This window comes from Anabrus simplex, chromosome 3, assembly GCF_040414725.1.
Source record: "Anabrus simplex isolate iqAnaSimp1 chromosome 3, ASM4041472v1, whole genome shotgun sequence".
Lineage (NCBI taxonomy): Eukaryota > Metazoa > Arthropoda > Insecta > Orthoptera > Tettigoniidae > Anabrus > Anabrus simplex.
In genome coordinates this window covers 371,766,656-371,793,593 of record NC_090267.1, presented here as the reverse complement: position 1 = coordinate 371,793,593, position 26,938 = coordinate 371,766,656, and the positions used below count along the sequence as shown (strand labels likewise).

General features: G+C 39.6%; 1 protein-coding gene across 3 annotated transcripts in view; it reads right to left on the bottom strand.

The window, feature by feature from the left end:
* The window catches only part of Cyp40 (Cyclophilin 40), a 164,921-nt gene that overhangs the window by 26,137 nt on the left and 111,846 nt on the right, over positions 1-26,938 (bottom strand). For 2 of the 3 annotated variants that reach the window (XM_067143310.2, XM_067143308.2), the window contains one exon: positions 25,320-25,534. In XM_067143310.2, the coding sequence (XP_066999411.2) occupies positions 25,320-25,534 (215 nt within the window). Of the gene's footprint in view, positions 1-24,262; positions 25,535-26,938 lie in introns of those variants that run through there. The other variant, XM_067143309.2, reaches the window with a different exon arrangement.

The following is a 26,938-nucleotide window of genomic DNA, read 5'->3' as shown; positions in this document are numbered from 1 at the left end:
CATCTGATCGCTTCTCTAGAGCAGAAAATTTTAAGAGGTGGAACAGGTGGATCAGTTAAAGGATTCGTGCTGTAAGTGTTGTAAGTGAAATTGTATCAAGGTGCTGCAAACATAATGCAGTGAGCTTGCAGTTGCGATCAACGATATTTTGTAAAAAGAGAAACTAAATCATCTGCTAATATCTACCCTGATACATGTAGCAGTTTTCCTTGTGTGTTTCCAATGTTAATATACTTATGTGCATACCACACCCAGCCAAAGAAATTGGTTCTGAAATACATATTTACAAAATAAAATGAAATACCAATGGAATGACAGGTGTGCTGATGTTTGAATGAACAGTATGAAGGTCCTGGTAGGGAAAACATCTTGTGCAGTCATCAAGAAGGCCGTAGAAAACTGCAGATGTAGTCGCTCCATTCTAAATCATGACCTTGAAAAAAGTGGCACAGAGTCTCAAGAACAACTCTACTGAAGCAGCAGTGATCACAAACCTTTTTGCAATATTTTGTACAGATATGGAAATCCTTCATTAATCCCTGGCACTTCATAAAGAAGTTGGATAGCACCACTAAGGACAAATCTAAGACAAAATGGTTTGAACTCGAAGCACAGATGAGAACTTTCTTCAGTGTTGACATCCATTATGTAATGGTGTTGATACTGAAGAAATCATTTCCGGTTAGTAGACAGTCAATGTTTTTGACTGCTATGGAAGATAAAGTGTCTGCTGGAAGAGTGTCACCCAGAGATTATAATTCCACATTTGAAGAAGGGAGACAAGTGGAACTACAAGATTTACACTTCTCCCTCACACAATATAAATTCTTGAAAGGATTATAGACAAGAGGATCAGAGAAAAAGTAGAAGGAAAGGAAAAACAGTTGAGCTTCAGACATGGCAGATACATTTTTTCTTTACGACTTGCTTTATGTTGCGCCGACACAAATAGGTCTTATGGCAATGATGGGATAGGAAAGGGCTAGGAATGAGAAGGAATCAGGCGTGGCCATAATTAAGGTACAGCCGCAGCATTTGCCTGGGTATGAAAATGGGAGACTACAGGAAACCATCTCCAGGGCTGCCGACAGTGGGGTTCGAACACACTACCTCCCAAATGCATGGCAGGTCAACCTCTGACCCAATTATCATTATGAGACAGAGAAAGGAAGTTGGAATATAGATAGAAGGCGAGCTGCTCAACTAAGTGGTATGTTAGGCATAGAATCTCAAGGATAATTTAATAAAAACCACCTATTCAACACTTTCCACGTTTAATGTGGTTTGAATCTACATGAATTTATGTAGATTTATCAGGTCAGGTATATGTTTCACCCATTATTTTGGGCATCTTTAGCCTGTAGACAACCTTTAGGTCAAGGTTTGGGACCTTTTTAACCAATATATAGAATAATATACGAACATTAATAATCTCTTAAGACTAACATGCCAGGATAATAATTTTTAAAATGTGAACTGAACATAACTGTGGGTAACATAAGTTAATGGTGTTTTAACACATTAAAACGTACATAAAATAAATTTAATCGTAAATTCTGTATTGTCGTTTTTATATCATAAAAGCTTGCTTAATTTCAATTTTTTCAATTTTTATAATAATCTTTATTCTCATTCTAGGGCCGTCCACTGTATTTTTACGTATGTCATACGATCTGATATTCCACTTAGTTTTAATAAGAAATGTCAACCTTGCACCAATATGACGTTTTTTACATCTTCTCACTGGAATCCCTATACATGCTCGTTGATCGTCTTTTTTCTGCTACAAATAACATTATGCACTTCATTATCAGCTTTTGCCGACACACCTGAATTCTGCATGTCAACGGCACCATCAAGAAGAACTTTAACAACAAGCTTTACTGTATCGTCTCATGTGTATGATTTTAATTTTGTTCAACAACAGCTTTTGAATGTTCGTACTTGGAACAATCTGGAATATACTCGCTATTTCGGTTGACGTGTTCGGCAACCCGATTTATTTTAATGTGTTGTTCTGTCCTTGTCTTTTTTGTGCTTTTTCTTAAATATCTTACGGCTGATGAAGTCTACAAGTTAGACGAAACATGTCCCGTTATAGTTAATAATGTTGTTTAAATAAATAGGCAATAAACTTATGGTATTGTAAAGGTGGAATATTGACTTAACCTAAAAGTATACATTAAAACTTGTCGGTCCTATTCTATCTAACTTGAAAATCTGTCCAAAACTAAAATGGATCTTCTTCCTCTATCATAAGTCTTGGGTAAAGAGGATATTACATATTGGGGTTCATTTGACCCCTATATCATTTCATGTTCTTGACGTACTGTAACTAATGTCAGAATGTGTTGGAGATTTTTATAATGATTGTTAATTGTATGCTGGTCAAGATTGAAAATATAAATTTAAATTAACGGTGTTTTTACACAGTTAAAACTTGGGAGTTCTATTCGATTTAACTTAAAAATAAGTTCAAAATTAAAATGGATCTTCTTCACTGTCATAAGTCTTGAGAAAGGAGGATATTGATACTGGGGCTTATTTGACCCACATATTTCATTTTCATGTTCTTGACGTAAGTAATATTGAAATGTGTTGTCAAACACTAGTGGAGATTTAAAACCGATTGTTATAAATAGACTGGTCAAGAACGTTATTGTGAATGAAACTGTAAGCGTCTTGACTTCGGGTCTCATGTAACGTCAAGGAATTGTAAAGAGTACAGTATTAAGCTGTTTCTTGTTTTTAGGCTGCTGCTTAATTGAGAAGGAACATCCTAGACACTTGATACAGTCTTGTATTAACATCATTCCCGTTGATGTGTTGTTTGCTCTTTGGGAGGGATCTTAAGATTATCTGTAATGGAGTAAAAAAGAAATTTTAATTAATAATTTAGAGCACGCGTTGTGACAAAATGTATTAAACTACATTAAACTAAATTATTAATAAAAATTTCATTTTTACTTCATTACAGATAATCTTAAGATCCCTCCCAAAGACCAAGCAACATATCAACGGAAATAATATTCATACTAGACTGCATCAAGTGTCTAGGATGTTCCTTCTCAATTAAGCAGCAGCCTAAAACCAAGAAACAGCTTAATATTGTACTCTTTACAATTCCTTGACGTTACATGAGACCCGAAGTCAAGATGCTTACAGTTTCATTCACAATAACGTTCTTGACCAGTCTATTTATAACAATCGGTTTTAAATCTCCACTAGTGTTTGACAACACATTTCAATATTAGATGGTTCATGTTTGTGGGTTACTGTAGTCATGTCCTAGTTCGTGAACCATGGGTAACGGCTGAGTGGCCTACTAAGTGGTCCTGAGAGTCGGGATACCAGTTGCTATGGAATGGGAGTGGGCATCTCTGACATATTCTGAGTCATGGCCCTCCTTGTGCTCAGGCGGCTAGGACTATACAATTCACCGGTGGTCCATAACCCGTTAGAGGAGAGATCCTCCCTTGGACTATGTGCAAGTGGGGTAGCATCCTGCTTCATGAATTTACCGAGCTCACAACATTTTAAGCAAGCCTCGGACCTATGGGGCTAATAGAGTCCCACTCCCATTTGACAGGCGACTCCTTGGAAACAACTTGGCGAACGAAATGGAATTTGATGGGGAGCTATCAATATTAATGGGGCTTATGGAAGAAAGAAGGTAGAACTGGCTGAGTCAGCAAAGAGGATGAATCTGGATGTGCTAGGAGTAAGTGATATTCGGGTAAGGGGAGATAACGAGGAAGAGATAGGAGATTATAAAGTGTACTTGATGGGTGTTAGCAAAGGGAAGGGCAGAGTCTGGGGTAGGGCTCTTTATCAGAAATACCATTGCACGCAACATAGTTTCTGTTAGGCATGTAAATGAGCGAATGATGCGGGTAGATTTGTCAGTTGGAGGAATTAGGACAAGAATTGTGTCCGTGTATTCACCATGTGAGGGTGCAGATGAGGATGAAGTTGACGAGTTTTATGAAGCATTGTGTGACATCGTGGGCAGGGTCAACAACAAGGATAGAATAGTGCTAATGGGCGATTTCAATGCAAGAGTTGGGAATAGAACTGAAGGATACGAAAGGGTGATTGGTAAATGTGGGGAAGATACAGAAGCTAAAGGGAATGGGAAGCATTTGCTGGACTTCTGTGCTAGTATGGGTTTAGATGTTACGAATACATTCTTCAAGCATAAGGCTATCCGCCGCTACACAAGGGAGGCTAGGGGTACCAGATCCTTAATAGACTATATCTTAACAGACTTTGAATTCAGGAAATCTGTTAGGAATGTACAAGTTTTTCGCGGATTTTTTGATGATACACACCACTATCTGATCTGTAGTGAACTAAGTATCTCTAGGCCTAGGGTAGAGAAAGTGAAATCTGTCTGCAAACGAATAAGGGTAGAAAATCTCCAGGACGAGGAAATTAGATAGAAGTACATTGATATGATTAGTGAGAAGTTTCAAACAGTAGACAGTAAGCAGGTTCAGGATATAGAAAGTGAACGGGTGGCATACAGGGATGCTGTAGTAGAAACAGCAAGGGAATGCCTAGGATCAACTGTGTGTAAAGATGGGAAAAGGTGAACATCTTGGTGGAATGATGAAGTGAGAGCAGCCCGTAAACGTAAAAAGAATGTTTATCAGAAATGGCTCCAAACAAGGGACAAGGCAGACAGGGATTTGTATGTAGATGAAAGAAACAGAGCGAAACAAATAGTTGTTGAATCCAAAAAGAAGTCATGGGAAGATTTTTGTAATAACCTGGAAAGGCTAGGTCAAGCAGCAGGGAAACCTTTCTGGGCAGTAATAAAGAATCTTGGGAAGGGAGGGAAAAAGGAAATGAACAGTGTTTTGAGTAATTCAGGTGAACTCATAATAGATCCCAGGGAATCACTGGAGAGGTGGAGGGAATATTTTGAACATTTTCTCAACGTAAAAGGAAATCATCCTAGTGGTGTTGCGAACAGCCAAGCTCATGGGGAGGAGGAAAATGATGTTGGTGAAATTATGCTTGAGGAAGTGGAAAGGATGGTAAATAAACTCCATTGTCATAAGGCAGCAGGAATAGAGAAATTAGACCTGAAATGGTGGAGTATAGTGGGAAGGCAGGGATGAAATGGCTTCATAGAGTATTAAAATTAGCATGGAGTGTTGGTAAGGTATCTTCAGATTGGACAAAAGCAGTAATTGCACCTATCTATAAGCAAGGGAACAGGAAGGATTTTTTTTTTTTTTGCTATTTGCTTAATGTCGCACCGACACAGATATGTCTTATGGCAACAATGGGATGGGAAAGGCCTAGGAAGTGGAAAGAAGCGGCCGTGGCCTTAATTAAGGTACAGCCCCGGCATTTACCTGGTGCGAAAATGGGAAACAACGGAAAACCATCTTCAGGGCTTCCGACAGTGGGGCTTGAACCCACGATCTCCCAATTAGTGGATACTGGCCACACTTACAGGAAGGATTACAACAACTATCGAGGTATCTCATTGATTAGTATACCAGGCAAAGTATTCGCTGGCATCTTGGAAGGGAGGGTGCGATCAGTCGTTGAGAGGAAGTTAGATGAAAACCAGTGTGGTTTCAGACCACAGAGAGGCTGTCAGGATCAGATTTTCAGTATGTGCCAGGTAATTGAAAGATGCTACGAGAGGAATAGGCAGTTGTATTTATGTTTCGTAGATCTAGAGAAAGCATATGACAGGGTACCAAGGAAAAAGATGTTCACTATACTGGGGGACTATGGAATTAAAGGTAGATTATTAAAATCAATCAAAGGCATTTATGTTGACAATTGGGCTTCAGTGAGAATCGATGGTAGAATGAGTTCTTGGTTCAGAGTACTTACAGGGGTTAGACAAGGCTGTAATCTTTCACCTTAGCTGTTCGTAGTTTACATGGATCATCTGCTGAAAGGTATAAAATGGCAGGGAGGGTTTCAGTTAGGTGGAAATGTAGTAAGCAGTATGGCCTATGCTGACGACTTGGTCTTAATGGCAGACTGTGCCGAAAGCCTGCAGTCTAATATCTTGGAACCTGAAAATAGGTGCAATGAGTATGGTATGAAAATTACCTCTAAGATTAAATTGATGTCAGTAGGTAAGAAATTCAACAGAATTGAATGTCAGATTGGTGATACAAAGCTAGAACAGGTCGATAATTTCAAGTATTTAGGTTGTGTGTTCTCCCAGGATGGTAATATTGTAAGAGAGATTGAATCAAGGTGTAGTAAAGCTAATGCAGTGAGCTCGCAGTTGCGATCAGCAGTATTCTGTAAGAAGGAAGTCAGCTCCCAGACGAAACTATCTTTACATTGGTCTGTTTTCAGACCAACTTTGCTTTAGGGGAGTGAAAGCTGGGTGGACTCAGGATATCTTATTCATAAGTTAGAAGTAATAGGCATGAAAGTAGCGAGAATGATTGCTGGTACAAACAGGTGGGAACAATGGCAGGAAGGTACTCGGAATGAAGAATAAAGGCTAATTTGGGAATGAACTCGATGGATGAAGCTGTACGCATAAACCGGCTTTGGTGGTGGGGTCATGTGAGGCGAATGAAGGAGGATAGGTTACCTAGGAGAATAATGGACTCTGCTATGGAGGGTAAGAGAAGAAGAGGGAGACCAAGACGACGATGGTTAGACTCGGTTTCTAACGATTTAAAGATAAGAGGTATAGAACTAAATGAGGCCACAACACTAGTTGCAAATCGAGGATTGTGGTGACATTTAGTAAATTGTCAGAGGCTTGCAGACTGAATGCTGAAAGGCATAACAGTCTATAATGATAATGTATGTATGTATGTATGTATGTATGCATGTTTCAATATTAGTTACGTCAAGAACATGAAAATGAAATATGTGGGTCAAATAACCCCCAGTATCAATATCCTCCTTTCTCAAGACTTATGGTAGTGAAGAAGATCCATTTTAGTTTTGAACATATTTTTAAGTTAAATTGAATAGAACTGCCGAGTTTTAACTGTGTAAAAACACTGTTAATTTAAATTTATATTTTCAATCTTGACCAGCCTACAATTAACAATCAGTTTTAAAATCTCCACTTCTTGTTGACAACACATTCTGACATTAGTTACGGTACGTCAAGAACATGAAATGATATAGGGGTCAAATGAACCCCAGTATGTAATATCCTCTTTACGCAAGACTTATGATAGAGGAAGAAGATCCATTTTAGTTTTGGACAGATTTTCAAGTCAGATAGAATAGGACCGACAAGTTTTAATGTGTTAAAACACCATTAACTTATGTTACCCACAGTTATGTTCAGTTCACATTTTCTGGCATGTTAGTCTTAAGAGATTATTAATGTTTGTATATTATTCTATATATTCCCAAACCTTGACCTAAAGGTTGTCTACAGGTTGAAGATGCCCAAAATAATGGGTGAATCATGTACCTGACCTGATAAGTCTACATAAATTCATGTAGATTCAAACCACATTAAACGTGGAAAGTATTGAATAGGTGGTTTTTATTAAATTATCCTTGGGTTCTATGCCTAACGTCATCTTCAATAAGGAACAATAATGAGAGTTGTTACTTGTAAGTGGTATGTTCCGAGCTGTCAGTGGAGAGATGGCGTGGGATGACATCAGTAGACAAATAAGTTTGAGTGGTGTCTTTAAAAGTAGGAAAAATCACAATATGAGATAAAGTTGGAATTCAACAGGACAAATTGGGGCAAATATTCATTTATAAAAAGGGAAGTTAGGGATTAGAGTAACTTACCAAGTGAAATGCTCAATAAATTTCCAACTTTTTCGCAATCATTTAAGAAAAGGATAGGAAAACAACAGATAGGGAATCTGCCACCTGGGCGACAGCCCTAAATGCAGATCGGTAGTGATTGATTGATTGATAATGTATTTTATAGACATAGTAAAAAAAAAAAAAGCATACAACAGCGTGCCTAGAGAGGTAGTATGGGGAACCCTGGTAAGGAAATGCATTAATACAGTTATACCGGGGCCGATGACCTTCGATGTTAGGCCCCTTAAAACAACAAGCAAGCACAGTTATACTGAAGGAAGTACCTGAACAGAAATAGAAATATATTTATTTAAAGTTAATTACAAGTAGGACCAGAGGTCCCTTTGGCTGTAACTAACTGCCACTTCAACTTAAATGTATCAATTAATACACAAAATCTAATAAAAAGAAATCATAAAAAAATGTAAGATACATTTTTCCTACTGAAGATAAAATATAAGATTAAAAACTATACAACTAGGAGATTACAACATTACTTTTACCATTACATAAACATAGACTATACTAACAAGGAAGAGAAGACATAAGAGAAACCTAAGAATTTTATTGCCCAGGAAGAACTAAGAAAAAAATGAGCATCTAAAATGTATCTAGGAGATTATAATATTTCGTACTATTTAATTAATTTGGTGAAAATTCACTTACATGGGTTAATAAGTGGAAAGGTAGCTCTATTTAAGATATTTTTCTGAGTTCTGACATTACTTTGCTTTTTTCATATACAGTAGAAGTCCGCTATAGCGAGTACTGCATATAACGAGAATTCCGTTATAGCGACGACTTTTTTATGTCCCTTCAAAATTCCTACATTAAACTGTGTATCGTCCTTCGGTTACGGCGAGAACCCTACCAATGACTTATCCGTTATTACGAGCGATTGAGCGCGCACGATTTTTACCGTTACCGATATTTATGCACCCCAGCGATGATATTGCATTCGATCGATTACCTTCGGCATCGTTTCCTCGCTATATGCACTAGCGATTTCTCTCGTCAACATTCGAAGGCGATTTTTAAAAAGTATTGATCAGGTGGAACTTTCTTTTCCTTTTATGACAATTGGTAACTATCAATACGGAAAAATGAAATTTATAAATCAATTCGAAGGCAATGTCAGAGTCGATTAGTAATACCCGTCGACAACTGTTCCGTAAAGAAAATTCGAAATGAAAAAGAACATATTTTCGTAATAAATGCGTAAATAACATGTCCGATAACGGTTGTTAACTCGTTAAAAATTAAGGCTGACTAAACGACCGCTTAATTTTGAGGCTATATACTGCAATTAAGTAAGAATGGGATACACCTCGAGATATGGTAGAGTGCTTAATTGATTTCAGAGGTTAGTTTATATTTTGTCGCGTCTGGTTAAATTACGGAAAGGCTATTATGAAAATTTATAGCGAGAAAATTATCATATCTCTACTGGCGCTTGAAGTGTGTTTTCATCATACATATGGTACGGTTAAGTTAGGATAAGTGACGCTGCTTGAATAAGTAAACTGAAATATTTGCAACAAAATGTGATTGATCATCTTCGGTAGGTATAGTTTTCTCACTGCATTTGCGAGCTCTCTCGTTGACATTCAAAGGCGATGTTGGAGTTGATTAGTAATACCCGTCGACTGCTGTTCTCTGAAGAAAATTTGAAATGAAAGAGGATAACACGTTTTCGTAATAAATGCATAAATAACGTGGCCGATAGCAGTTGTTAACTTGTTAAAAATAAAGACTGAAGTAAACGATATCTTAATTTTAATGTTATATACAGAAATTAAGTAAGAATGTGATACGCCTCAAGATATGGCAGAGTTCATCACCGATTTCAGAGAATATTTCGAATCTTCTCGTAATACAGTAGAGACAATACGCGACACTTACGGATTTAGCCTTGCTAAAATGGGAGACAATTCGACGGTGGCGCTCCTAGTGACTTGACCTGAAAAATCGCGCTAAATTCAAATATCAATGGAAATGCATATACGAAAATGGATAAATAAATTATGTCTAGAAACAAAGTATTATTGAGATATTAACTTCGAAGTTGCTAAAGCAATTCCGGATAAATGAATGAAGAATTATTTAAAAGGTTATTATTTAAAGACTGAAATTAAACATATAAACAAGATGTGAAATGGAGTGCTGTGAAATGGCTTGATCTTTCATTTATGCATTACTTTTTTGGCTTTAGCATTCCTGCCTGAACTTTTACGGTTAGATTTGTCTTTTTTTTCATTTAAAAAACATTATATCATCACATTAAGACACTTGTCAATAAAAATATCGGCACATTCTTTACACACATGATGCAATGAATTAACATTTAAAAGCTGGACAATTTTCCTCTTAACATGCAGCCTACTAACAGAAAGAAAATCTATAAAATCTCGGCTTTAATCTGAGAAGAGGGATAAAAGAAACAAAAGTATGAAAATGTTGTCGATAGTGATGATTTGAGGAATATTTACGTACAATTAGAGTAAAAATGTAACATACCCTTGGCTGTATAGTCAAAGATTTTTGAAGTCGCTGGCCTGGAAATGATCTGAACAGATAAGAGTAACATCCCTTCTTTCTTGTACATCTCATCCAAATCACTTATGTGACATTTCAAAACCCACAGATCACACCTACAACACATCGGTATTAAAGTTTAACTGCTGCACTATACAATAAAATATGCGTATTATATTTTAAGCCAGTTAAAATATGGGTCGAGCAGGTCAGAAGATTATGAAGTACTATAAAAATCTCTTTGTCACTGGAAGAATATATATGTAAACACAATATTACTTACATTTTCTTGTCACGAGAGACGCGAAAGAAAGACTGCGCATTCTTCTCTACTTCATAGTTACTGCAGCCAAACACAACACATACCTTTCCCCTCATGTTGAGAGGAGATATCAAGGAATGACACATGCTACTATTTAATCATGTCAACTCACTGAAAACGCATAAATAACACCAAAAACTTCACACACAAATGCACGTGCTCTTATGACAGTATCAGTAGTTCTCAGGTCTACCCGCTAGAGAGACCTCTAATAGCTGTCCCTCGATATCTCGCTGAGTGTCGTGTATTGTCTCTACTGTATTTGGTTAAGGCTATTTACATGTAATTTTTTCGCAAGGAGTTTATTTCTCTACATACGTTTCAAATAAGTTTTCATGATACATATACGGTTAGGTTAGGTGACGCTATTTGAAGAAGAAAGCTGAGGTGTTTGCCACAGAAATCTCTGGAGTGATACCGTATTTCTCCGTATTTCTCTCAAATCTGCAGAATGGCATCAAAACATGTGACACTTCGAATTCTTAGAAAAGCCATGGCTACTCAGTGGCAGAGTTATAACGCGTCTATTGTACTTGACGCTTAGTAAAATTAAGGTTTATAGACAGCAGGAATATTTTCGTGGTGGATAGTCGTATTGTAAAGATAACTTACGTGGAAAAGGTATTGCCGGCAAATTATCAACGGGTTCTAGTTAATATTATGATGCCAGTTTTAAGTTAATGGTTATTAAACACTCAGAAATGTAGAATAATATTGTGCAGCCGCAAGAAAATACGGCATAGGCCTAACTAAAGCTAATATTTGGCATTAGCGTAAAGACAAAGAGCTAAAAAAATGCGCACTTTAAAAAAAATGCATTCAGTGGTCCGCAACAAGGACGCTTTAAAGAAGTTGGAGATGAAATTGTGAGATATGTGCACGAAAAACGCAAGGGCGGAATGGGCATGCCGTGGCACAATAAACTCGTTCGTTGACGTTCAACGTCCGCGATTATGCCTATACATCGCTAGCCGCTGAATTTGGCCGAACCCGGCAAGCGAGACGGGTGTGTAGCAGTAGCCGGTTATATCTGACACTGCGTAAAAGTAAGAGTTTTATAGACAGCCAGAATAATTTCCTGATGGATCGTTGTATTGTAGAGACGCATGGAATAGGTATTGCCAGAAAATTTTCAACGGGTTCTCTTCGGTAGTATGATGGCAATGTTAAGTTAATGGTCCTTAAACCTGCAGAAATAAAGAATAATTGTGCAGCCAAAAAAAGAAAAAAAGAAATACAGCATGACGAAAGTCAATGTTTGGCGCCTAAAAATAGTCTAAAAATGTGTAGGCCTACTGTACAACAAGGCATTCATATGATTTTACAAAGTTCCCTTTGAGCCTGATTTAAATTTTTTGAAGGAATAAGTGTGGTTCATCCTGGATTCAGAGAAATACGGTACTATATTTTTTCAGATTGAAATTAAACATACACTTTCACGTAGTATCGAATTACGAAAAATAACAAACAATTAAGCGGTAGTGTGGATATCATCTGCGGAAACGCAAGTTTTGAACAGACTGATTGCCGTTTCATACCGATTTTAATGTGCATGGGGGGTTTTCCGACTTTTATACAAAAATCAGATAAAACGACATTCTGTAATAGCGAGTAATTTTTTCGCTGTTATGAATTCTCGCTATAACGGACTTCTACTGTAGTTTAAGGTCATTGTATAATTGAGAGGTAGTGACAATTAACGACTTACTGCATTTTACCGTACAATCCTGTGGAACCCGAAGGGTGTTAGCTATAAACCTATTGTCTCGATCATGCACTTGACTCATCTGAACGAAGGACTTGGCTAAATATGAGGGAGCATTAGGTTTTAAGACACTCAGCAGTAAGCAAGCAGCCAAGTATGATCGTCTATCCTTGAGTTTCAACCACTCTGCGGCTTTGTAGTAAGATGTTACATGACAGTCTTTACGAATATTGAAGACGAATCGCATACAGGCATTCTGAACTCACTGGAGTTTGGTATTATATTTCTCTGAGATATTGCTGTAAATTACAGTGCCGTAATCTAAAATAGGAAATACCATAGTTTGGAAGGAAGATACAGCAAGTTCCGTCGAAACTGATGCAATATACCAGACATTTTCTTGACCAAATGCTTGGCATGGAGGGTCCGGGAGAGAGTGTTATCCATTAGAATACCTAAATTATTTACACATTCCTAATACTTGACTACAGAACAGTTTACAATTACTGGAGGAATGTCCCTGTTGAAAAGATTTGACACATTTTTTTGATATCCTAGAAAAATAGCTAAGGTTTTATTTTCATTTCATATTAACAGTAAGAGCTGTGTGAAAACATTGTTGGAACAGCTGCAGAGTTCAGTGTAAATACCGGGATGAGATAAAGGAGTATGTTGTTCCCACATGTGCTCATCATGGTAAAGGATGGGGTACAGAAAAAAGTGAAAGAAAGATCAATCTGAATGCTATCCTGGTTTGTGCATGATTTAAGGATTTGGGGAGAGAATGAAAAGGATATTCAGGAGAGGTTAAGTGCCTGGAACAAGGAAATTGTGAAGGCTGGTATAAAGATTACTGCAGAGAAGAGCAAGACTGTAATAATGACTTGGAAAAATAGACAGGGAAGGGAAAAAATCTTGACTGGCAACAGAGAACTGGAGGTGGTAGAGAACTTAAAATACTTAGGAAGTGTGCCGTCACAAGACACAAAAACAGGAAATGAGATCAGTGCAAGAAATGCATAGACATCAGGATTCAACCACAGCGTCAGTAGTCTTTTGTGGAAGGAAGAAGTGCTTATTGAGGGCAAGAGAAATATATATTTTTAAAAACATATTTTGTGCCTATATTAACTTAATCCTGCTGGTTCATAGACAATGACTGGAACAGCAAGAAGCCAAATACAGGCAATAGAGGTTGTTCCGAGGTATCTGTGGAACAGCAGAGGTGAAAGAAGGTGCTGGGTGGAATAGGTCTCAACAACAAAATTAAAATTAATTTAAAATTTAACAAAGGTTATATTTTCTTTTCGAGATCAAGAAATAACAAGTATAACAGGAACTCAGTTGTAAATCCACCAGTTAAGAATGTACAATTACAATTTAGTAATGGACTTTGGGCTTCGAGCCCCAGATTCACAATCCCTGAGCAATGAGCCCAAGTTTACTTATACACAAGGTCCAACAAAGGAGCAGAAAACCCCAATCATGCCAAGGAGCATTTGCTCCCAATTACCCGGTTAAGCCTGCTCGAGGGACACAGAAAATACAATTTAAGAAAGAGCAACCCGCTCTCAACATTCAAGCCAATTCAAAGGCCACACCAAACTCCACCTTCAAGCTGCCCTACAGGCACACAAGAACAGGAGTAAAAATACCCAAACCTACTGAGGCCCATTCAATAAAGAAACAGGACAATTACGTGGCCCAAAATTTTGAGTTTAATGGAGGCATAGCTAGCACTCCTAATACACCTTTTTAAAACCTATTTGGCTCTTAGGCCGTTTATGCAAGGGCTAATCCCATACTACGGAGGTGACACGCTAGGAAAATTTATTACATTATGAAGCTATGGAAACGTAGTCACCTCAAAAACAATATGAAAGGGAGCTTGAGAGGGTTAAGCACTCTCTATCCCAATTTATAGTTAAGGAGCCAGAATTTCACCAAGTGTCAATTACATTTTAAAGATGGGTTACATGAGAAAAGTTTCGAACTTGCCCCGAGAGTTAAACTGCTGAGCTAGCGAAAAATGAAGTTATTAAACGGCCATTACCTTGTAGCTGGACTGCTGCCCGAAGAAAGAGGCACTTCCCGCTCCCTGCTACATAATCACTCACTAAGCAAGATGTCGATGAAGTGGCCCCGAGACTAGAAAATCAGCAGTTTATATACCCTCGCGGAAAATTCGAGACGTTTTATGAATGATTACAACCCGCTCGCAAAATTTTATTGGATAACAGCAAAAACCCATACACCAGACGGGGAAGAAACACCTTATTGGTGGAAAATTAATTACAGAAATTCCCGATTGGTTACATTCAAAACAGGCGGAAGGAAAGGATAATATTGCCAACCCAAAAAAATGACTGAAAGAAATTTAACAAAGAACAAACTTATGAACACAAAATTTCTCAAAAAAACAGTTCTTTCACTTCGCACTAGGGTGCACAATTGTAGTTCTTCAGTAGTGCCATCTAGAAGAGAATGTTCACACTTCTTACTACAGAGCAAACAAATATAAATCGAAAAAGACACAGTTCAGAACACTTCAAAATTTACAGTAGGGACATCTGAGAAATCTTAGAATTAATGTGGTTGTTAAAGTTCAGGCTTCCTCCAATAGAGGAGTTTCAACTGGCGCAATGTTTGAATTAGCGGCGTGGTACCGCCCGGTACAGACCTCCCCCCCCCCCCCAAAAGTCCCTCCAAGGGGTAACACAGAAGAACACCAGATTTTGTTTTAAAACCAGGTCCAAGTTATGATGTTGATATAGAAATTAACTGCAGAAGGATTTACAAACAAATTTTCTTAAATTGGTTGGATCCAGTTTCAAAATTCTTTGTAGTAACTTTTGATGTAATGTCTTTATGCTTGTAGTAGTTGAATTAAAAAATAGTAGTAATTGTTGATATGAAATGTCCATGTAGCTGATTAAGTACATCAAATGTTGATTAAGTTTGACGGCCAGACCAGCCGCCGCTGCTTGTGTCCAGAGGAGGCCGCTCGGACCCCTCAAGTACCCTGAGATACCGCTCGCCCGCACCATGAGAGGGGTAGTGGTGCAGAAGCACGCTGCACACGCGGCGAACGTTTACAGACCGCGGGCAAGTTGCAGGTGGTGCGCTGCACATCAGCCTTGGCCGGGAGGAGGGCTCCGGCTCGCCGTACACTGGTTGACCTCAATGAAGTAGATCGGGCCCGTGCTCTACTCCAGTAGCGGCACGGCGCCGCGCGGCTGCGGGGGCAATGAAACGTTAAGATCTCGGCGGCAGAATTTGTTGGACCATAATGATTTTCGGGTACAGTACTTGTAGTGGAGCTGAGGGGCCAGCGGCGTGGAAATATTTATTTCATTTTAAATAGCCACTGTGTGTTGTTGAGCAGGAGACGGGAGCGTGGTAATGGCCATGGTAAGGACAGGATAGCAGTTTAGCTGGTCGGGGCAGGTTGTACAATGAACATTAGGAAACAAAGAACATAATTCCAAGGGCAGAAGGCCTCAAACTGAAACCAAAATATAACCTTCAGATTTCTTTCCAAATGTAAAAAAAAAAAAAAAAAAAGAGCTAAGTTAGTGCGGAAATTACACAGGTTTCACCTGGGACAGGTGAACCCTAAATATCCTCTCGGTGGCTGGATTGCTTAATAACAACGTAACCGGCATAAGACAATCTAGGATTATGCACGGCCCATGAAATCTGTGGGCAAGCTTGCCCGCGGGAACAAAATTTTTGACCATCACCTGGTCACCTACCTTCAAATTGGTGGGTCTCCGTCCACGATCATATCTTTCCCTAACCTTTTCATGAGACACTTTAAGACTGGCTTTAGCCTTCTTCCAACGATCTTTAATATTATCAGGATCTATTGTCTCAGGTAGTATGTCACTCAGAGACCAAAGATTAGAGAGCGGCGTGTTTGGTACAAACTTGAACATCAAAGAAGCTGGAGTGAATTTATGGGATTCATGAACCGCCGAATTCAAAGCAAAAGCTAACCAATGCAGGGATGTGTCCCACCTAGAATGATCGTCGTGATGATAGGCAATAAGGGCCGATCTCAGATTACGGTTGACCCGTTCAGCTAGAGATGGTTGAGGATAATAAGCCGAAGTAGTCACATGAGATATGGACAGATCAAAACAGAACTTACGAAAGAGATTGGATGTGAAAGCTTTAGTATTATCAGATACAATATATTGACACGGACCGAAAGAAGCAAAGATCGAATTTAAACAAGTAATGGTGGACTGAGCGGTAGCCAGCTTAGTCGGAAATAACCAAGAAAATCTTGTAAAACCATCTACACATACAAGGATAAACTTGTTGGCATTCCCCTTTGACTGGGGGAAGGGTCCTACGTAATCGATGTAGAGACGTTCCATGGGGCGCGACGCTTGATGAGAAGACAAAAGCCCTTGCTTAGTTGACATAGTGGGTTTACTAAGCCAAATGATTTACAAGATTTTACCAATTCACGGATTTCTCCGTCCATACTCTTCCAAATGAACATTTCACGAATCTTTTCTCGGGTTTTGAAGATGCCTAAATGCCCCCCTAGTGGGGTCTCATGATAGTACTTGAAGATCATTGGCACAAGAACAGCTGGAACTACGACTTTCATTTTTTTATCATGCATCGACGGGCAACATAAAACACCATTCCTCAGAACACAAGGGACAACATGTTCCCCAGAAGAAAGGGTTTCCATGATAGGAGCCAGCGTCGGATCTTCACGTTGATATTTCTCAATATCCCTAAAGAGCATGGGAGCATCTGTTAAAACGGCATTAACCTGAGATAGTATGGACACGGTAGGTGAAGAACTATCATCCTGATCAGGAGTCTCTACATCATTAGAAAACATACGGCTTAGTCCGTCAGCAACCACGTTTTCAGAACCTCTGTATGCCTAACATCAAATTGGAAAGCAGAAATTCGGATGGCCCACCGGGCTATACGACCAGTACGACGCAGCCTACCTAAGCCAGCTTAAGGCTTGGTTATCAGTTTCCAAGTCTAACTTGACGTGTTTCAGATAGAGACGGAACTTTTCTAAAGCAAATAAGACTGCCAAACCTTCGAGCTCATAGATGGAATATTTGGCTTCTTGAGCCGATAGAGTGCTAGATGCACAGGCGATGGGTCGCCTGCCTAGTTCAGTCTCTTGAAGGAGGACTGCAGCTACCGCCGCCGCGTCGGTTTGGACAATGAATTTCTTGGAGAAATCGGGCATGGCCAGAACAGGGGCGTTACACAGAGCTAATTTGAGAACTTCAAAGGCGGCTTGTTGAGAAGGTCCCCACTCAAATTTGACGCCTTTCCTACGTAGTAAGTTCAAGGGTGCCGCTCTATTGGCGAAATTTGGAATAAATTTCCTGAAGAAATTCACCATACCAATGAATCTGGCAATACCTTTGATGTCCTTGGGAGGCTTGAAATCACGGATGGCCTGTGTTCTAGAGTGATCGACTGTAACACCATCGGGCGACACAATATGCCCTAGGAATGACATGGAAGGTTTAGCGAAGGCGACCTTGGACAACTTCACAGTTAACCCAGCCTTACGAAGGTGATTGGGAACTTCCTGCAGATGATCTAGATGTTCTTCGAAGGTCTCCGAAAATACGACGACATCATCCAGATAGTGTTACAGGTACTCAAATTTGAGGTCGGAGAAGACCCTATCTAGCAGTCTCGTAAGTACAGCTGCTCCCGTGGGGAGCCCGAAAGGCACGCGGCTGTACTCATACAAATTCCAATCAGTGGTGAAGGCCGTCAGGTGTTTAGATTCCTCTGCTAACGGTATCTGATTATAAGCCTGGTTAAGATCTAGGATAGTAAAGAACTTAGCCTTACGAAACCATGAAAAACACGAGTGAAGGTCTGGAAGGGGCACAGATTGTAACACCACCTTTCGATTGAGAGCCCTATAATCAATTACAGGCCTGAAACCACCTTGGGGTTTCGGGACTAGAAACAATAGGAGAATAATACTCCGACTTAGAGGGCCGAATAATACCATCCTTTAACATTTGATCGATGATTTCTTTCAGAGCCTTCATTTTAGGTGGAGATAGCCTATAAGGAGGAAAACGGACAGGAATCGAATCCGTGACCTCAATTTTGTTTTCAATAAGGTCAGTAACACCAAGAGTATCCGAGAACACCTCTGGAAACGACTGACACAGCTTACGAATACTATCAGCCTGCTCCTCAGGTAGATGTCTAAGATCTAACAACATCTCATCCTGGGTAGGCGAAACAGATGAACACGACACAGAATTACATTTCAATAAGGGGATTTTACAATTAGAAGCAAATTTGAATGTGCATGACTTACTTTGAAGATCAAGCACTAGACCAGTATGGGAAATGAAATCGGCTCCCAATATAATGGGGCAAGACAAGTGCTTGGCCACAAACAATTTAACTTTCCAAGTGAATTTAGAAATCCGAATTTTGGCATATAAAAAACCTAAAATTTCTAATGGAGAAGAATTAGCCGAAACATTTTGAACTGAAGATGAGCAATAGTCAGGAAGTTTACAAACAGTTTTCAATTTCGAATACCATTGAGCCGAAATAATTGAACAAACACTGCCTGAATCTAAAAGAGCAGTTACGGGCTCGTTATTCAATTCAATTTTGAGAAAAGGAACAGGTGCGGGAGTATCCGCCGCAATCCTAAGACATTCTTTGGGACCTTTGAAAGATAAATGTGAAGACTGAGTTTTCCCTGAAATTTCGACTTGTTTACTTGGGGCTGAGCCTCGGGAAGATGGGTTCGCCGACTCAGCCGAAGCCACTAGTCACTTATTATTATTGTCCTTGGTGGAAGTTACACCAGAAGTTGAGCAGGAGGGGGTGCTGCTAGCATTAGGGCAGTTCTTGGCAATATGAGAAAACGCGCCGCAATTAAAGCAGCCTTGGGATGAACCTGCTCCATTCCTTGTCCCGCTAGATTTAATTAATGGACACTTGTTACGCAGATGATCTGCCGACCCACAAGCATAACATTTGCGGGGGGTGACGTTTCGGCGAGGTGGAGGCCGAAAATTACTAGAGGCTGGAGAGGGTTCTTCCGCGACACGTAAGATGTCAGCGTATCTAACTCCTTCCACTGAGACAGCCATAGCTTCTAATTCGGCAAAAGTTTGAGGACGCGACGCAAAGCACAAGTATGACCTGTACGATGGGGAAATGCCTTCCACAATGGCCTGTACAATCTGGTCTTCAGGAAAATGAAGGGCAAATACCCTAGTATATAATTTGATGTCTTGGATAAAGTCTGCCAAATTTTCATCCAACCGTTGTACTCGGTAGTAGTACTTTTGAATGAGCGATGACCTAGCTCGGGCGGGGTTAAAATTTGCCAACAGATGGGCATGGAAGTCTTCTATGGATGACTGTTCGGCAATTGCCCTAACTATCTTGTCGGAGAGAACCCCAATGGCATAGGGATAGATGATCTGCAAAATCTGACACGCAGAAAGAGAAAAAACAAGGGCATGATCCTGAAACTCAACTAAAAACCTTAAGAATGAAATTACGTCACTGGTAGAGTTAACAGAAAACTTAGAAATACCTCTGAGCAACATTGCTAAAGGATGGGGCAAACTGCTGAAACCCGGAGACGTAGTAGGAAGGGGCCTAAGTGGCGGAGAAGCAGATTCGGAAGGAGCATTATTTAACACGAAGGGTGGAATGGACTTGCGACGATCGGACATCTTTCTAATGGGGCAGATGTTTGTTCGGTAGCCGCCGCAGCACTACTTCCTTCCTCTTTAGAGGAATCCTCCCGACTAACAATATTTGCTACCACAGGTTGGTCGACTTTAGGGATGGCAGGTCCAGATAACAACTGACTAACTTTACTAGACATTTGGGACAAGTTTTCGGCAAGGGCACTAGCTTCCTTACCCTGAAGGTCATTTAACTTCAGAGACCATAGATCACACACCCTATTATAAAAGTGGTACAACCTAGCCTGTACTCTTTTGAGTTGATTTGGTGATGGATCGTTTTCTTCAAAAAAACTAACTACAGATGCTAGCTCAGTAGTATTATCATTGATCGTGGAGAGAGCGTCGTCAATCTCTTTCTCTCCCAAAGTCGGGATGGTAATAGGCAAATCAAGGGAATCTTTTAGCTTATTGGAGTCGACTGCAACCGTGCCTCTAGATTGAACGTTTCTGAGAGATAGTTCATAAATTAATTCCTCTTTACGCAAATAGAAAGGATGAAGGACCTCGCGAGGGCCGGACATGATGACAGAAAAATTTTGAAGAAAAAAAAATTTCCAGCGACTGAGAAAATTGTTAGAGTTCGAATGAAAAACAATGTTTAACCTTCAAAAGGGGCTAAATTGAGCCCCATTCAACCACGCTCTGCTACCACTTGTTCCGAGGTATCTGTGGAACAGCAGAGGTGAAAGAAGGTGCTGGGTGGAATAGGTCTCAACAACAAAATTAAAATTAATTTAAAATTTAACAAAGGTTATATTTTCTTTTCGAGATCAAGAAATAACAAGTATAACAGGAACTCAGTTGTAAATCCGCCAGTTAAGAATGTACAATTACAATTTAGTAATGGACTTTGGGCTTCGAGCCCCAGATTCACAATCCCTGAGCAATGAGCCCAAGTTTACTTATACACAAGGTCCAACAAAGGGGCAGAAAACCCCAATCATGCCAAGGAGCATTTGCTCCCAATTACCCAGTTAAGCCTGCTCGAGGGACACAGAAAATACAATTTAAGAAAGAGCAACCCGCTCTCAACGTTCAAGCCAATTCAAAGGCCACACCAAACTCCACCTTCAAGCTGCCCTACAGGCACACAAGAACAGGGGTAAAAATACCCAAAAACTACTGAGGCCCATTCAATAAAGAAACAGGACAATTACGTGGCCCAAAATTTTGAGTTTAATGGAGGCGTAGCTTGCACTCCTAATACACCTTTTTAAAACCTATTTGGCTCTTAGGCCGTTTATGCAAGGGCTAATCCCATACTACGGAGGTGACACGCTAGGAAAATTTATTACATTATGAAGCTATGAAAACGTAGTCACCTCAAAAACAATATGAAAGGGAGCTCGAGAGGGTTAAGCACTCTCTATCCCAATTTATAGTTAAGGAGCCAGAATTTCACCAAGTGTCAATTACATTTTAAAGATGGGTTACATGAGAAAAGTTTCGAACCTGCCCCGAGAGTTAAACTGCTGAGCTAGCGAAAAATGAAGTTATTAAACGGCCATTACCTTGTAGCTGGACTGCTGTCCGAAGAAAGAGGCACTTCCTGCCCCCTGCTACATAATCACTCACTAAGCAAGATGTCGATGAAGTGCCCCGAGACTAGAAAATCAGCAGTTTATATACCCTGGCGGAAAATTCGAGACGTTTTATGAATGATTACAACCCGCTCGCAAAATTTTATTGGATAACAGCAAAAACCCATACACCAGACGGGGAAGAAACACCTTATTGGTGGAAAATTAATTACAGAAATTCCCGATTGGTTACATTCAAAACAGGCGGAAGGAAAGGATAATATTGCCAACCCAAAAAATGACTGAAAGAAATTTAACAAAGAACAAACTTATGAACACAAAATTTCTCAAAAAACCAGTTCTTTCACTTCGCACTAGGGTGCACAATTGTAGTTCTTCAGTAGTGCCACCTAGAAGAGAATGTTCACACTTCTTACTACAGAGCAAACAAATATAAATCGAAAAAGACACAGTTCAGAACACTTCAAAATTTACAGTAGGGACATCTTCTGAGAAATCTTAGAATTAATGTGGTTGTTAAAGTTCAGGCTTCCTCCAATAGAGGAGTTTCAACTGGCGCAATGTTTGAATTAGCGGCGTGGAGGTGTACCGCCCGGTACAGAGGTGAAATAGCAAAATTTAATCCTTTCTCGATCACAGACATAGAAGTAGTATCCAAATTAGTGGTAGGCAGATAAACCTCTAAGTACCGTAGAAGAATTCAAGTGTGGAATTGAATTCTTCCTCTGGCACATCCGTCATTGCTCATTCTACAAGCAACATTTTGAAGAGCACTGTCTTCAATCTTGCACATCTGGTTAAGATATGTTGATGACACATTTGTTATGTGGCCCCATGGTGAACACAAACAGTCCATGTTTTTGGGTAACTTGAACAGCATACATTCAAACATTAAATTTATCATGGAGACTGAGCGTGGAGGGTGTTTGCCATTCTTAGTTATTTTGGTTTCTAGGAAAAATCACATGGAACTTTAGGTCATTCAGTTTCCCATAAATGCACCTATACTAAAAGATATCTTCATGCGTCCTCTCACTACTATGCTTGCCAAAAGAATGCTGTGCTTAACACACTTATCAGTCGACCAAGGGAGGTTTGTGAGGAGGATAAGTTAAACGGTGAACTTCGTTTCCTAACCAGAATGTTCTTGAGCATTTGCTACTCAATGAAAAAGATTGATGAAGTGCTACATTCTAAGCCAAAAGACATATTGATTGTCATGTGATTCTCGTCCTTTGAGCCTGACCTTGCCATACGTGCAATCTGTCACAGATAGGATTGGCAACATTCTCAGAAGGCACAATATCAAGACCATCTATAAGCCTAATATCACCATAGGCAATTGTCCGCCTCCGTAGTGTAACGGTTAATGTTATTAGCTGCCGTCCTCGGGGGCCCGGGTTCGATTCCCGGTACTGCCAGAAATTTAAGAATGATAGGAGGGCTGGTATGTGGTTGAAATGGTACATGCAGCTCACCTCCAATGGGGGTGTGCCTGAAAAGAGCTGCACTACCTCGGGATGAGGACACGAGTTTACTTTTTTTTTTTACCATAGGCAATTGCCTATGCCATGGCACGCCATACATAATGATCTCTTAAAGATCCTACTGGTTTAAACTGTGCTGGAATATATATGATGCCTTGTTCCTGTGGATTGGTTTATGTTCACAAAACATGTAGGAAGGTAGCAACAAGGGTTAAGGAACATCGCAGGCACTTACATCTTTGCCAACCAGATAAGTCTGCTGTGGCAGAGCATGCCATACATAAAGACCATCAAATCATTTTTGATGCAACATCTGTCATTTGTAAAGAGAAACGTTTTATACCTAGAATAATTCGTGAAGTGAGAGAAATTGTTAAACACCTGAATAATTTTAACAAAGGGAACGGCTATGCATTGAGTAGATCAAGACTACCCTCCATAGTTAACTCTCCAACATCTTTCTATCTTGAGTCTAGTTACTATAGAGCGACAATTGCCACTCACATCTTTGTCACTGCTCTAAAGACAATCCTGGTTGCAGGTTTGAAAGGAGTCAGTGTATAATAATTATTACATGACCAAGCATCCCCAAATGAATATAATTATGTCATTTAGTAGTCATGAAAGTCTACATTTTAAGGGAAACTATCTTCAGGGCTGCCTAATTTGGGGTTCGAATCCACCATTTTCTGAATGCATATTAATAGCTACCTGGTCCCAACCATACAGTCAACTTGCTTGATGGAAAACTACCTCTCTCTTTATTTCCCTAGCATGTCATTTCAGCAACAACTAGGCTATCAATGACAGTTGATGGTGGAACTGTTAGGAATCCACTGAACCTTCAGGGAGAGGACTCAACACACAACTGCATCTCACATGTATTATTGCAAATTTGGCCATTCAGAATATGTAACACTGATTTTAGAAAGGTAAATGAATACTACTGTTCTAATTCTGAAAAGAAAAACTCTTTGTAAATAATAATTTTCTGCACGTTACCCACAGCCTACTCGTAGTTAAAATTAGTCAAGCTAATATATCTGCCTTAGTCTTATTGATTTCTATAATAATATACAAAAGGAACACTGCTGTAAGCATTTATTTCTTTTAACACTTATCTACAGGTCATAATACATAATACATTTAAGAAGTATATTCAGCTCTGATTGGTGTTGAGCAATTTTCTGTAACAGTAAACATTAATTTTCATGCGTGTACACCACTCACTGTGGTTTCTATCTCAACAATTTGTTTTACATCCCACTGACACAGATAGATCTTATGGCGACGATTGGATAGGAAAGGCTTAGGAGTAGGGAGGAAACGGCCGTAGCCCTAATTAAGGTACAGCCCCAGCATTTGCCTGGTTTGAAAAAGGGAAACCGCGGAAAAGCATCTTCAAGGCTGTCAAAAGTGGGGTTCAAACCCACTATCTCCCGGATGCAAACTCACAGCTGCGTGCCCCTATCCACACGCCCAACTCACCTGGTAGTTCAGTGCTATCTTTGCCCTTAGAATATGAAAGAAACATTCACATCTTATAACTCAAGAGTGAAGTGTAATACACCATTTAGCTAACATAAACATTGCGAGGGCTGCCTTATAACACCACAGTAGTGGTAAATGAAAAAAAAAGAAAGAAGCAAAGTATTTTATCTTTGAAAAGGACATCCAGATTATATGATTTATGAAGAAAAAGAGTGGTGCAATCGATGAGTTCTGACTTTGCAAACTGTAGCTCACATAACATGGTCCTGCAGATCACTGGACCATACAATAATTGATTATGAAAGTAGAATTTATAGATGTTAGAAGTAGGAATAGATGATTCTCTCCTCAATAAGATTCAGATATAAAGATTGAAGTGGTTTGGTCACATGAAGAGGATGCCAGTAAACAGAACTGCAAGGAAGGAATTTGACAGAAAGGTAGAAGGAAGACGACCCGTGGGAAGGCCATGAAGGAAATGGATAGATTTAGTTAAGAGCGATGTACTGCTGAGAGGTCATGATTGGGGCAAGTTGGTGGAGGAAGAATGGTACAAGGACAGGATGAAATGGAGGAGGCTCATATAACACACCCGGGAAACTGGAGATGGTTTAGGATGATGATGATGATGATGACTATTTTCTTCTTTTTAACAAGGCAGAATAGGGAAATTTAAATTCATTTCTAGTTGCCAGAATTTTACATTACCTGAACATCTTCTCAAATACCAACTTTTCTATTACCAAGTAATTTTTAATATTCTTTTTCAGAGAACTGATTTCAGCAATGATAGATTTATTGTTTGGTTCAATTGCCAACGCAGTGTTTAAGTCCTTTAAAGCAGCCTCATAGTCGTTAAGGGCCCGTTTGGCTTGACCTCGCCTATAAAGGCCCTTCACTGATTTCTTGTCAATAGCAAGTGCCTGTAACAGAGTCAAATATATTTATTAATCACTCATACTGCGGCAATCAGAAAGCAGGATATCAAACATACAAAGGACATAAACAATTTACAGAACACAAATTTACTTCAATGGAGAGGAAGCATTAAAAAGCAACTAATAAAGGAGCAAGTTCAATTATGATTAAAAATTTCTGCAAGTCAATTTCCTATCTCCTGAAGAGGTCCGTGACAGCAGATAGGTAATAACCTGACTATAAACTAAGATAGGCGCTCCTGGATCTAGAAAGGTAATATTCCAGTATTTGACTGGAGTATTATTATTATTATTTATTTATTTAGCGTATGATACTACAGTTGACAAATGACTATGTACAAGTTCTTAACAGGCACAAAAACAAAAAACAAAAAAAAAAAAAAAAAAAAAAAAAAAAAGTTGATGTGGAGGTCTTTCAGTCTCTTGTAGACGAATGTCTAGCTCTTCCAACCAAGGAAGTGCCTCAGGGGTCACTCGATGAATGTCCTCGGTGGAACCAGCAAAAGCTCGCGGAGGGCAGTCCTTCAGAATGTGCACGATGGTTTGCACTTCAGCACCACAGTCACAAGCTGGAGAGTCTTTTCAGCCCTACTGATGCAGAGCAGAAGCACTTCTTCTGACTCCGCAGCGTCCTGTTGAGTGTGGTCCAGGTGGAGCAAGGAAGGTTGAACCCAGGCAAATTTGTAGTTGGATTCCTGATGTTGACAATGCCGTGAAGGTGTGATTGAGACCATTCATATTTCCATATTTTATCAGGCACAAAATGTGAATTAACTAATTCCCTTGCCGTTTTTCAGGCAGGTTTCTGTGATTTGAGTCCCGTTACGGCATTTTCATCCGTATATGTTTATTTACAATTGGAACGACAGAATATTGAGTGAAATATAGAAAAGTTTGCGGTGAAATAATCTTGTTGTGAGCAGCCATCTTGCCAAAGATCAAAATTACATAGAAGTAGTACTGCGGGAGATAGACGATTGTTTTCTAGTGTAAGCGCTCCCAGCGCTCTCACGACATCATCCCCTTGGTACAAGACACGGCCAACTAGACTCCCTCATTGGCATGATGGCAGAAGCAGAGATTCAGTGTGATACAGGGGAGCTGCCTGGAGTATCAAGGGAAAGCATCCACAATGGCCGAAACGGTAGGAGTATTGACCTAAATCTGATTGATGATATCAGTCGGCAGATAATGGAGAATCAGTATGAAGAAGAGGTGCATCTTGAGACTGCAAGATCACTGTTGAAGAACATCATGGCTATTCCTCTTAAGAATCTAAAAACGGAAATAAAAATGGCCTCACGAAGGTGGAAGAAGCTTTAGAGGCTGGAGCAACATGCAGGATGTCATGGAAGAAATCTACAGAAGAACTAAAGCAGAGATCACCTA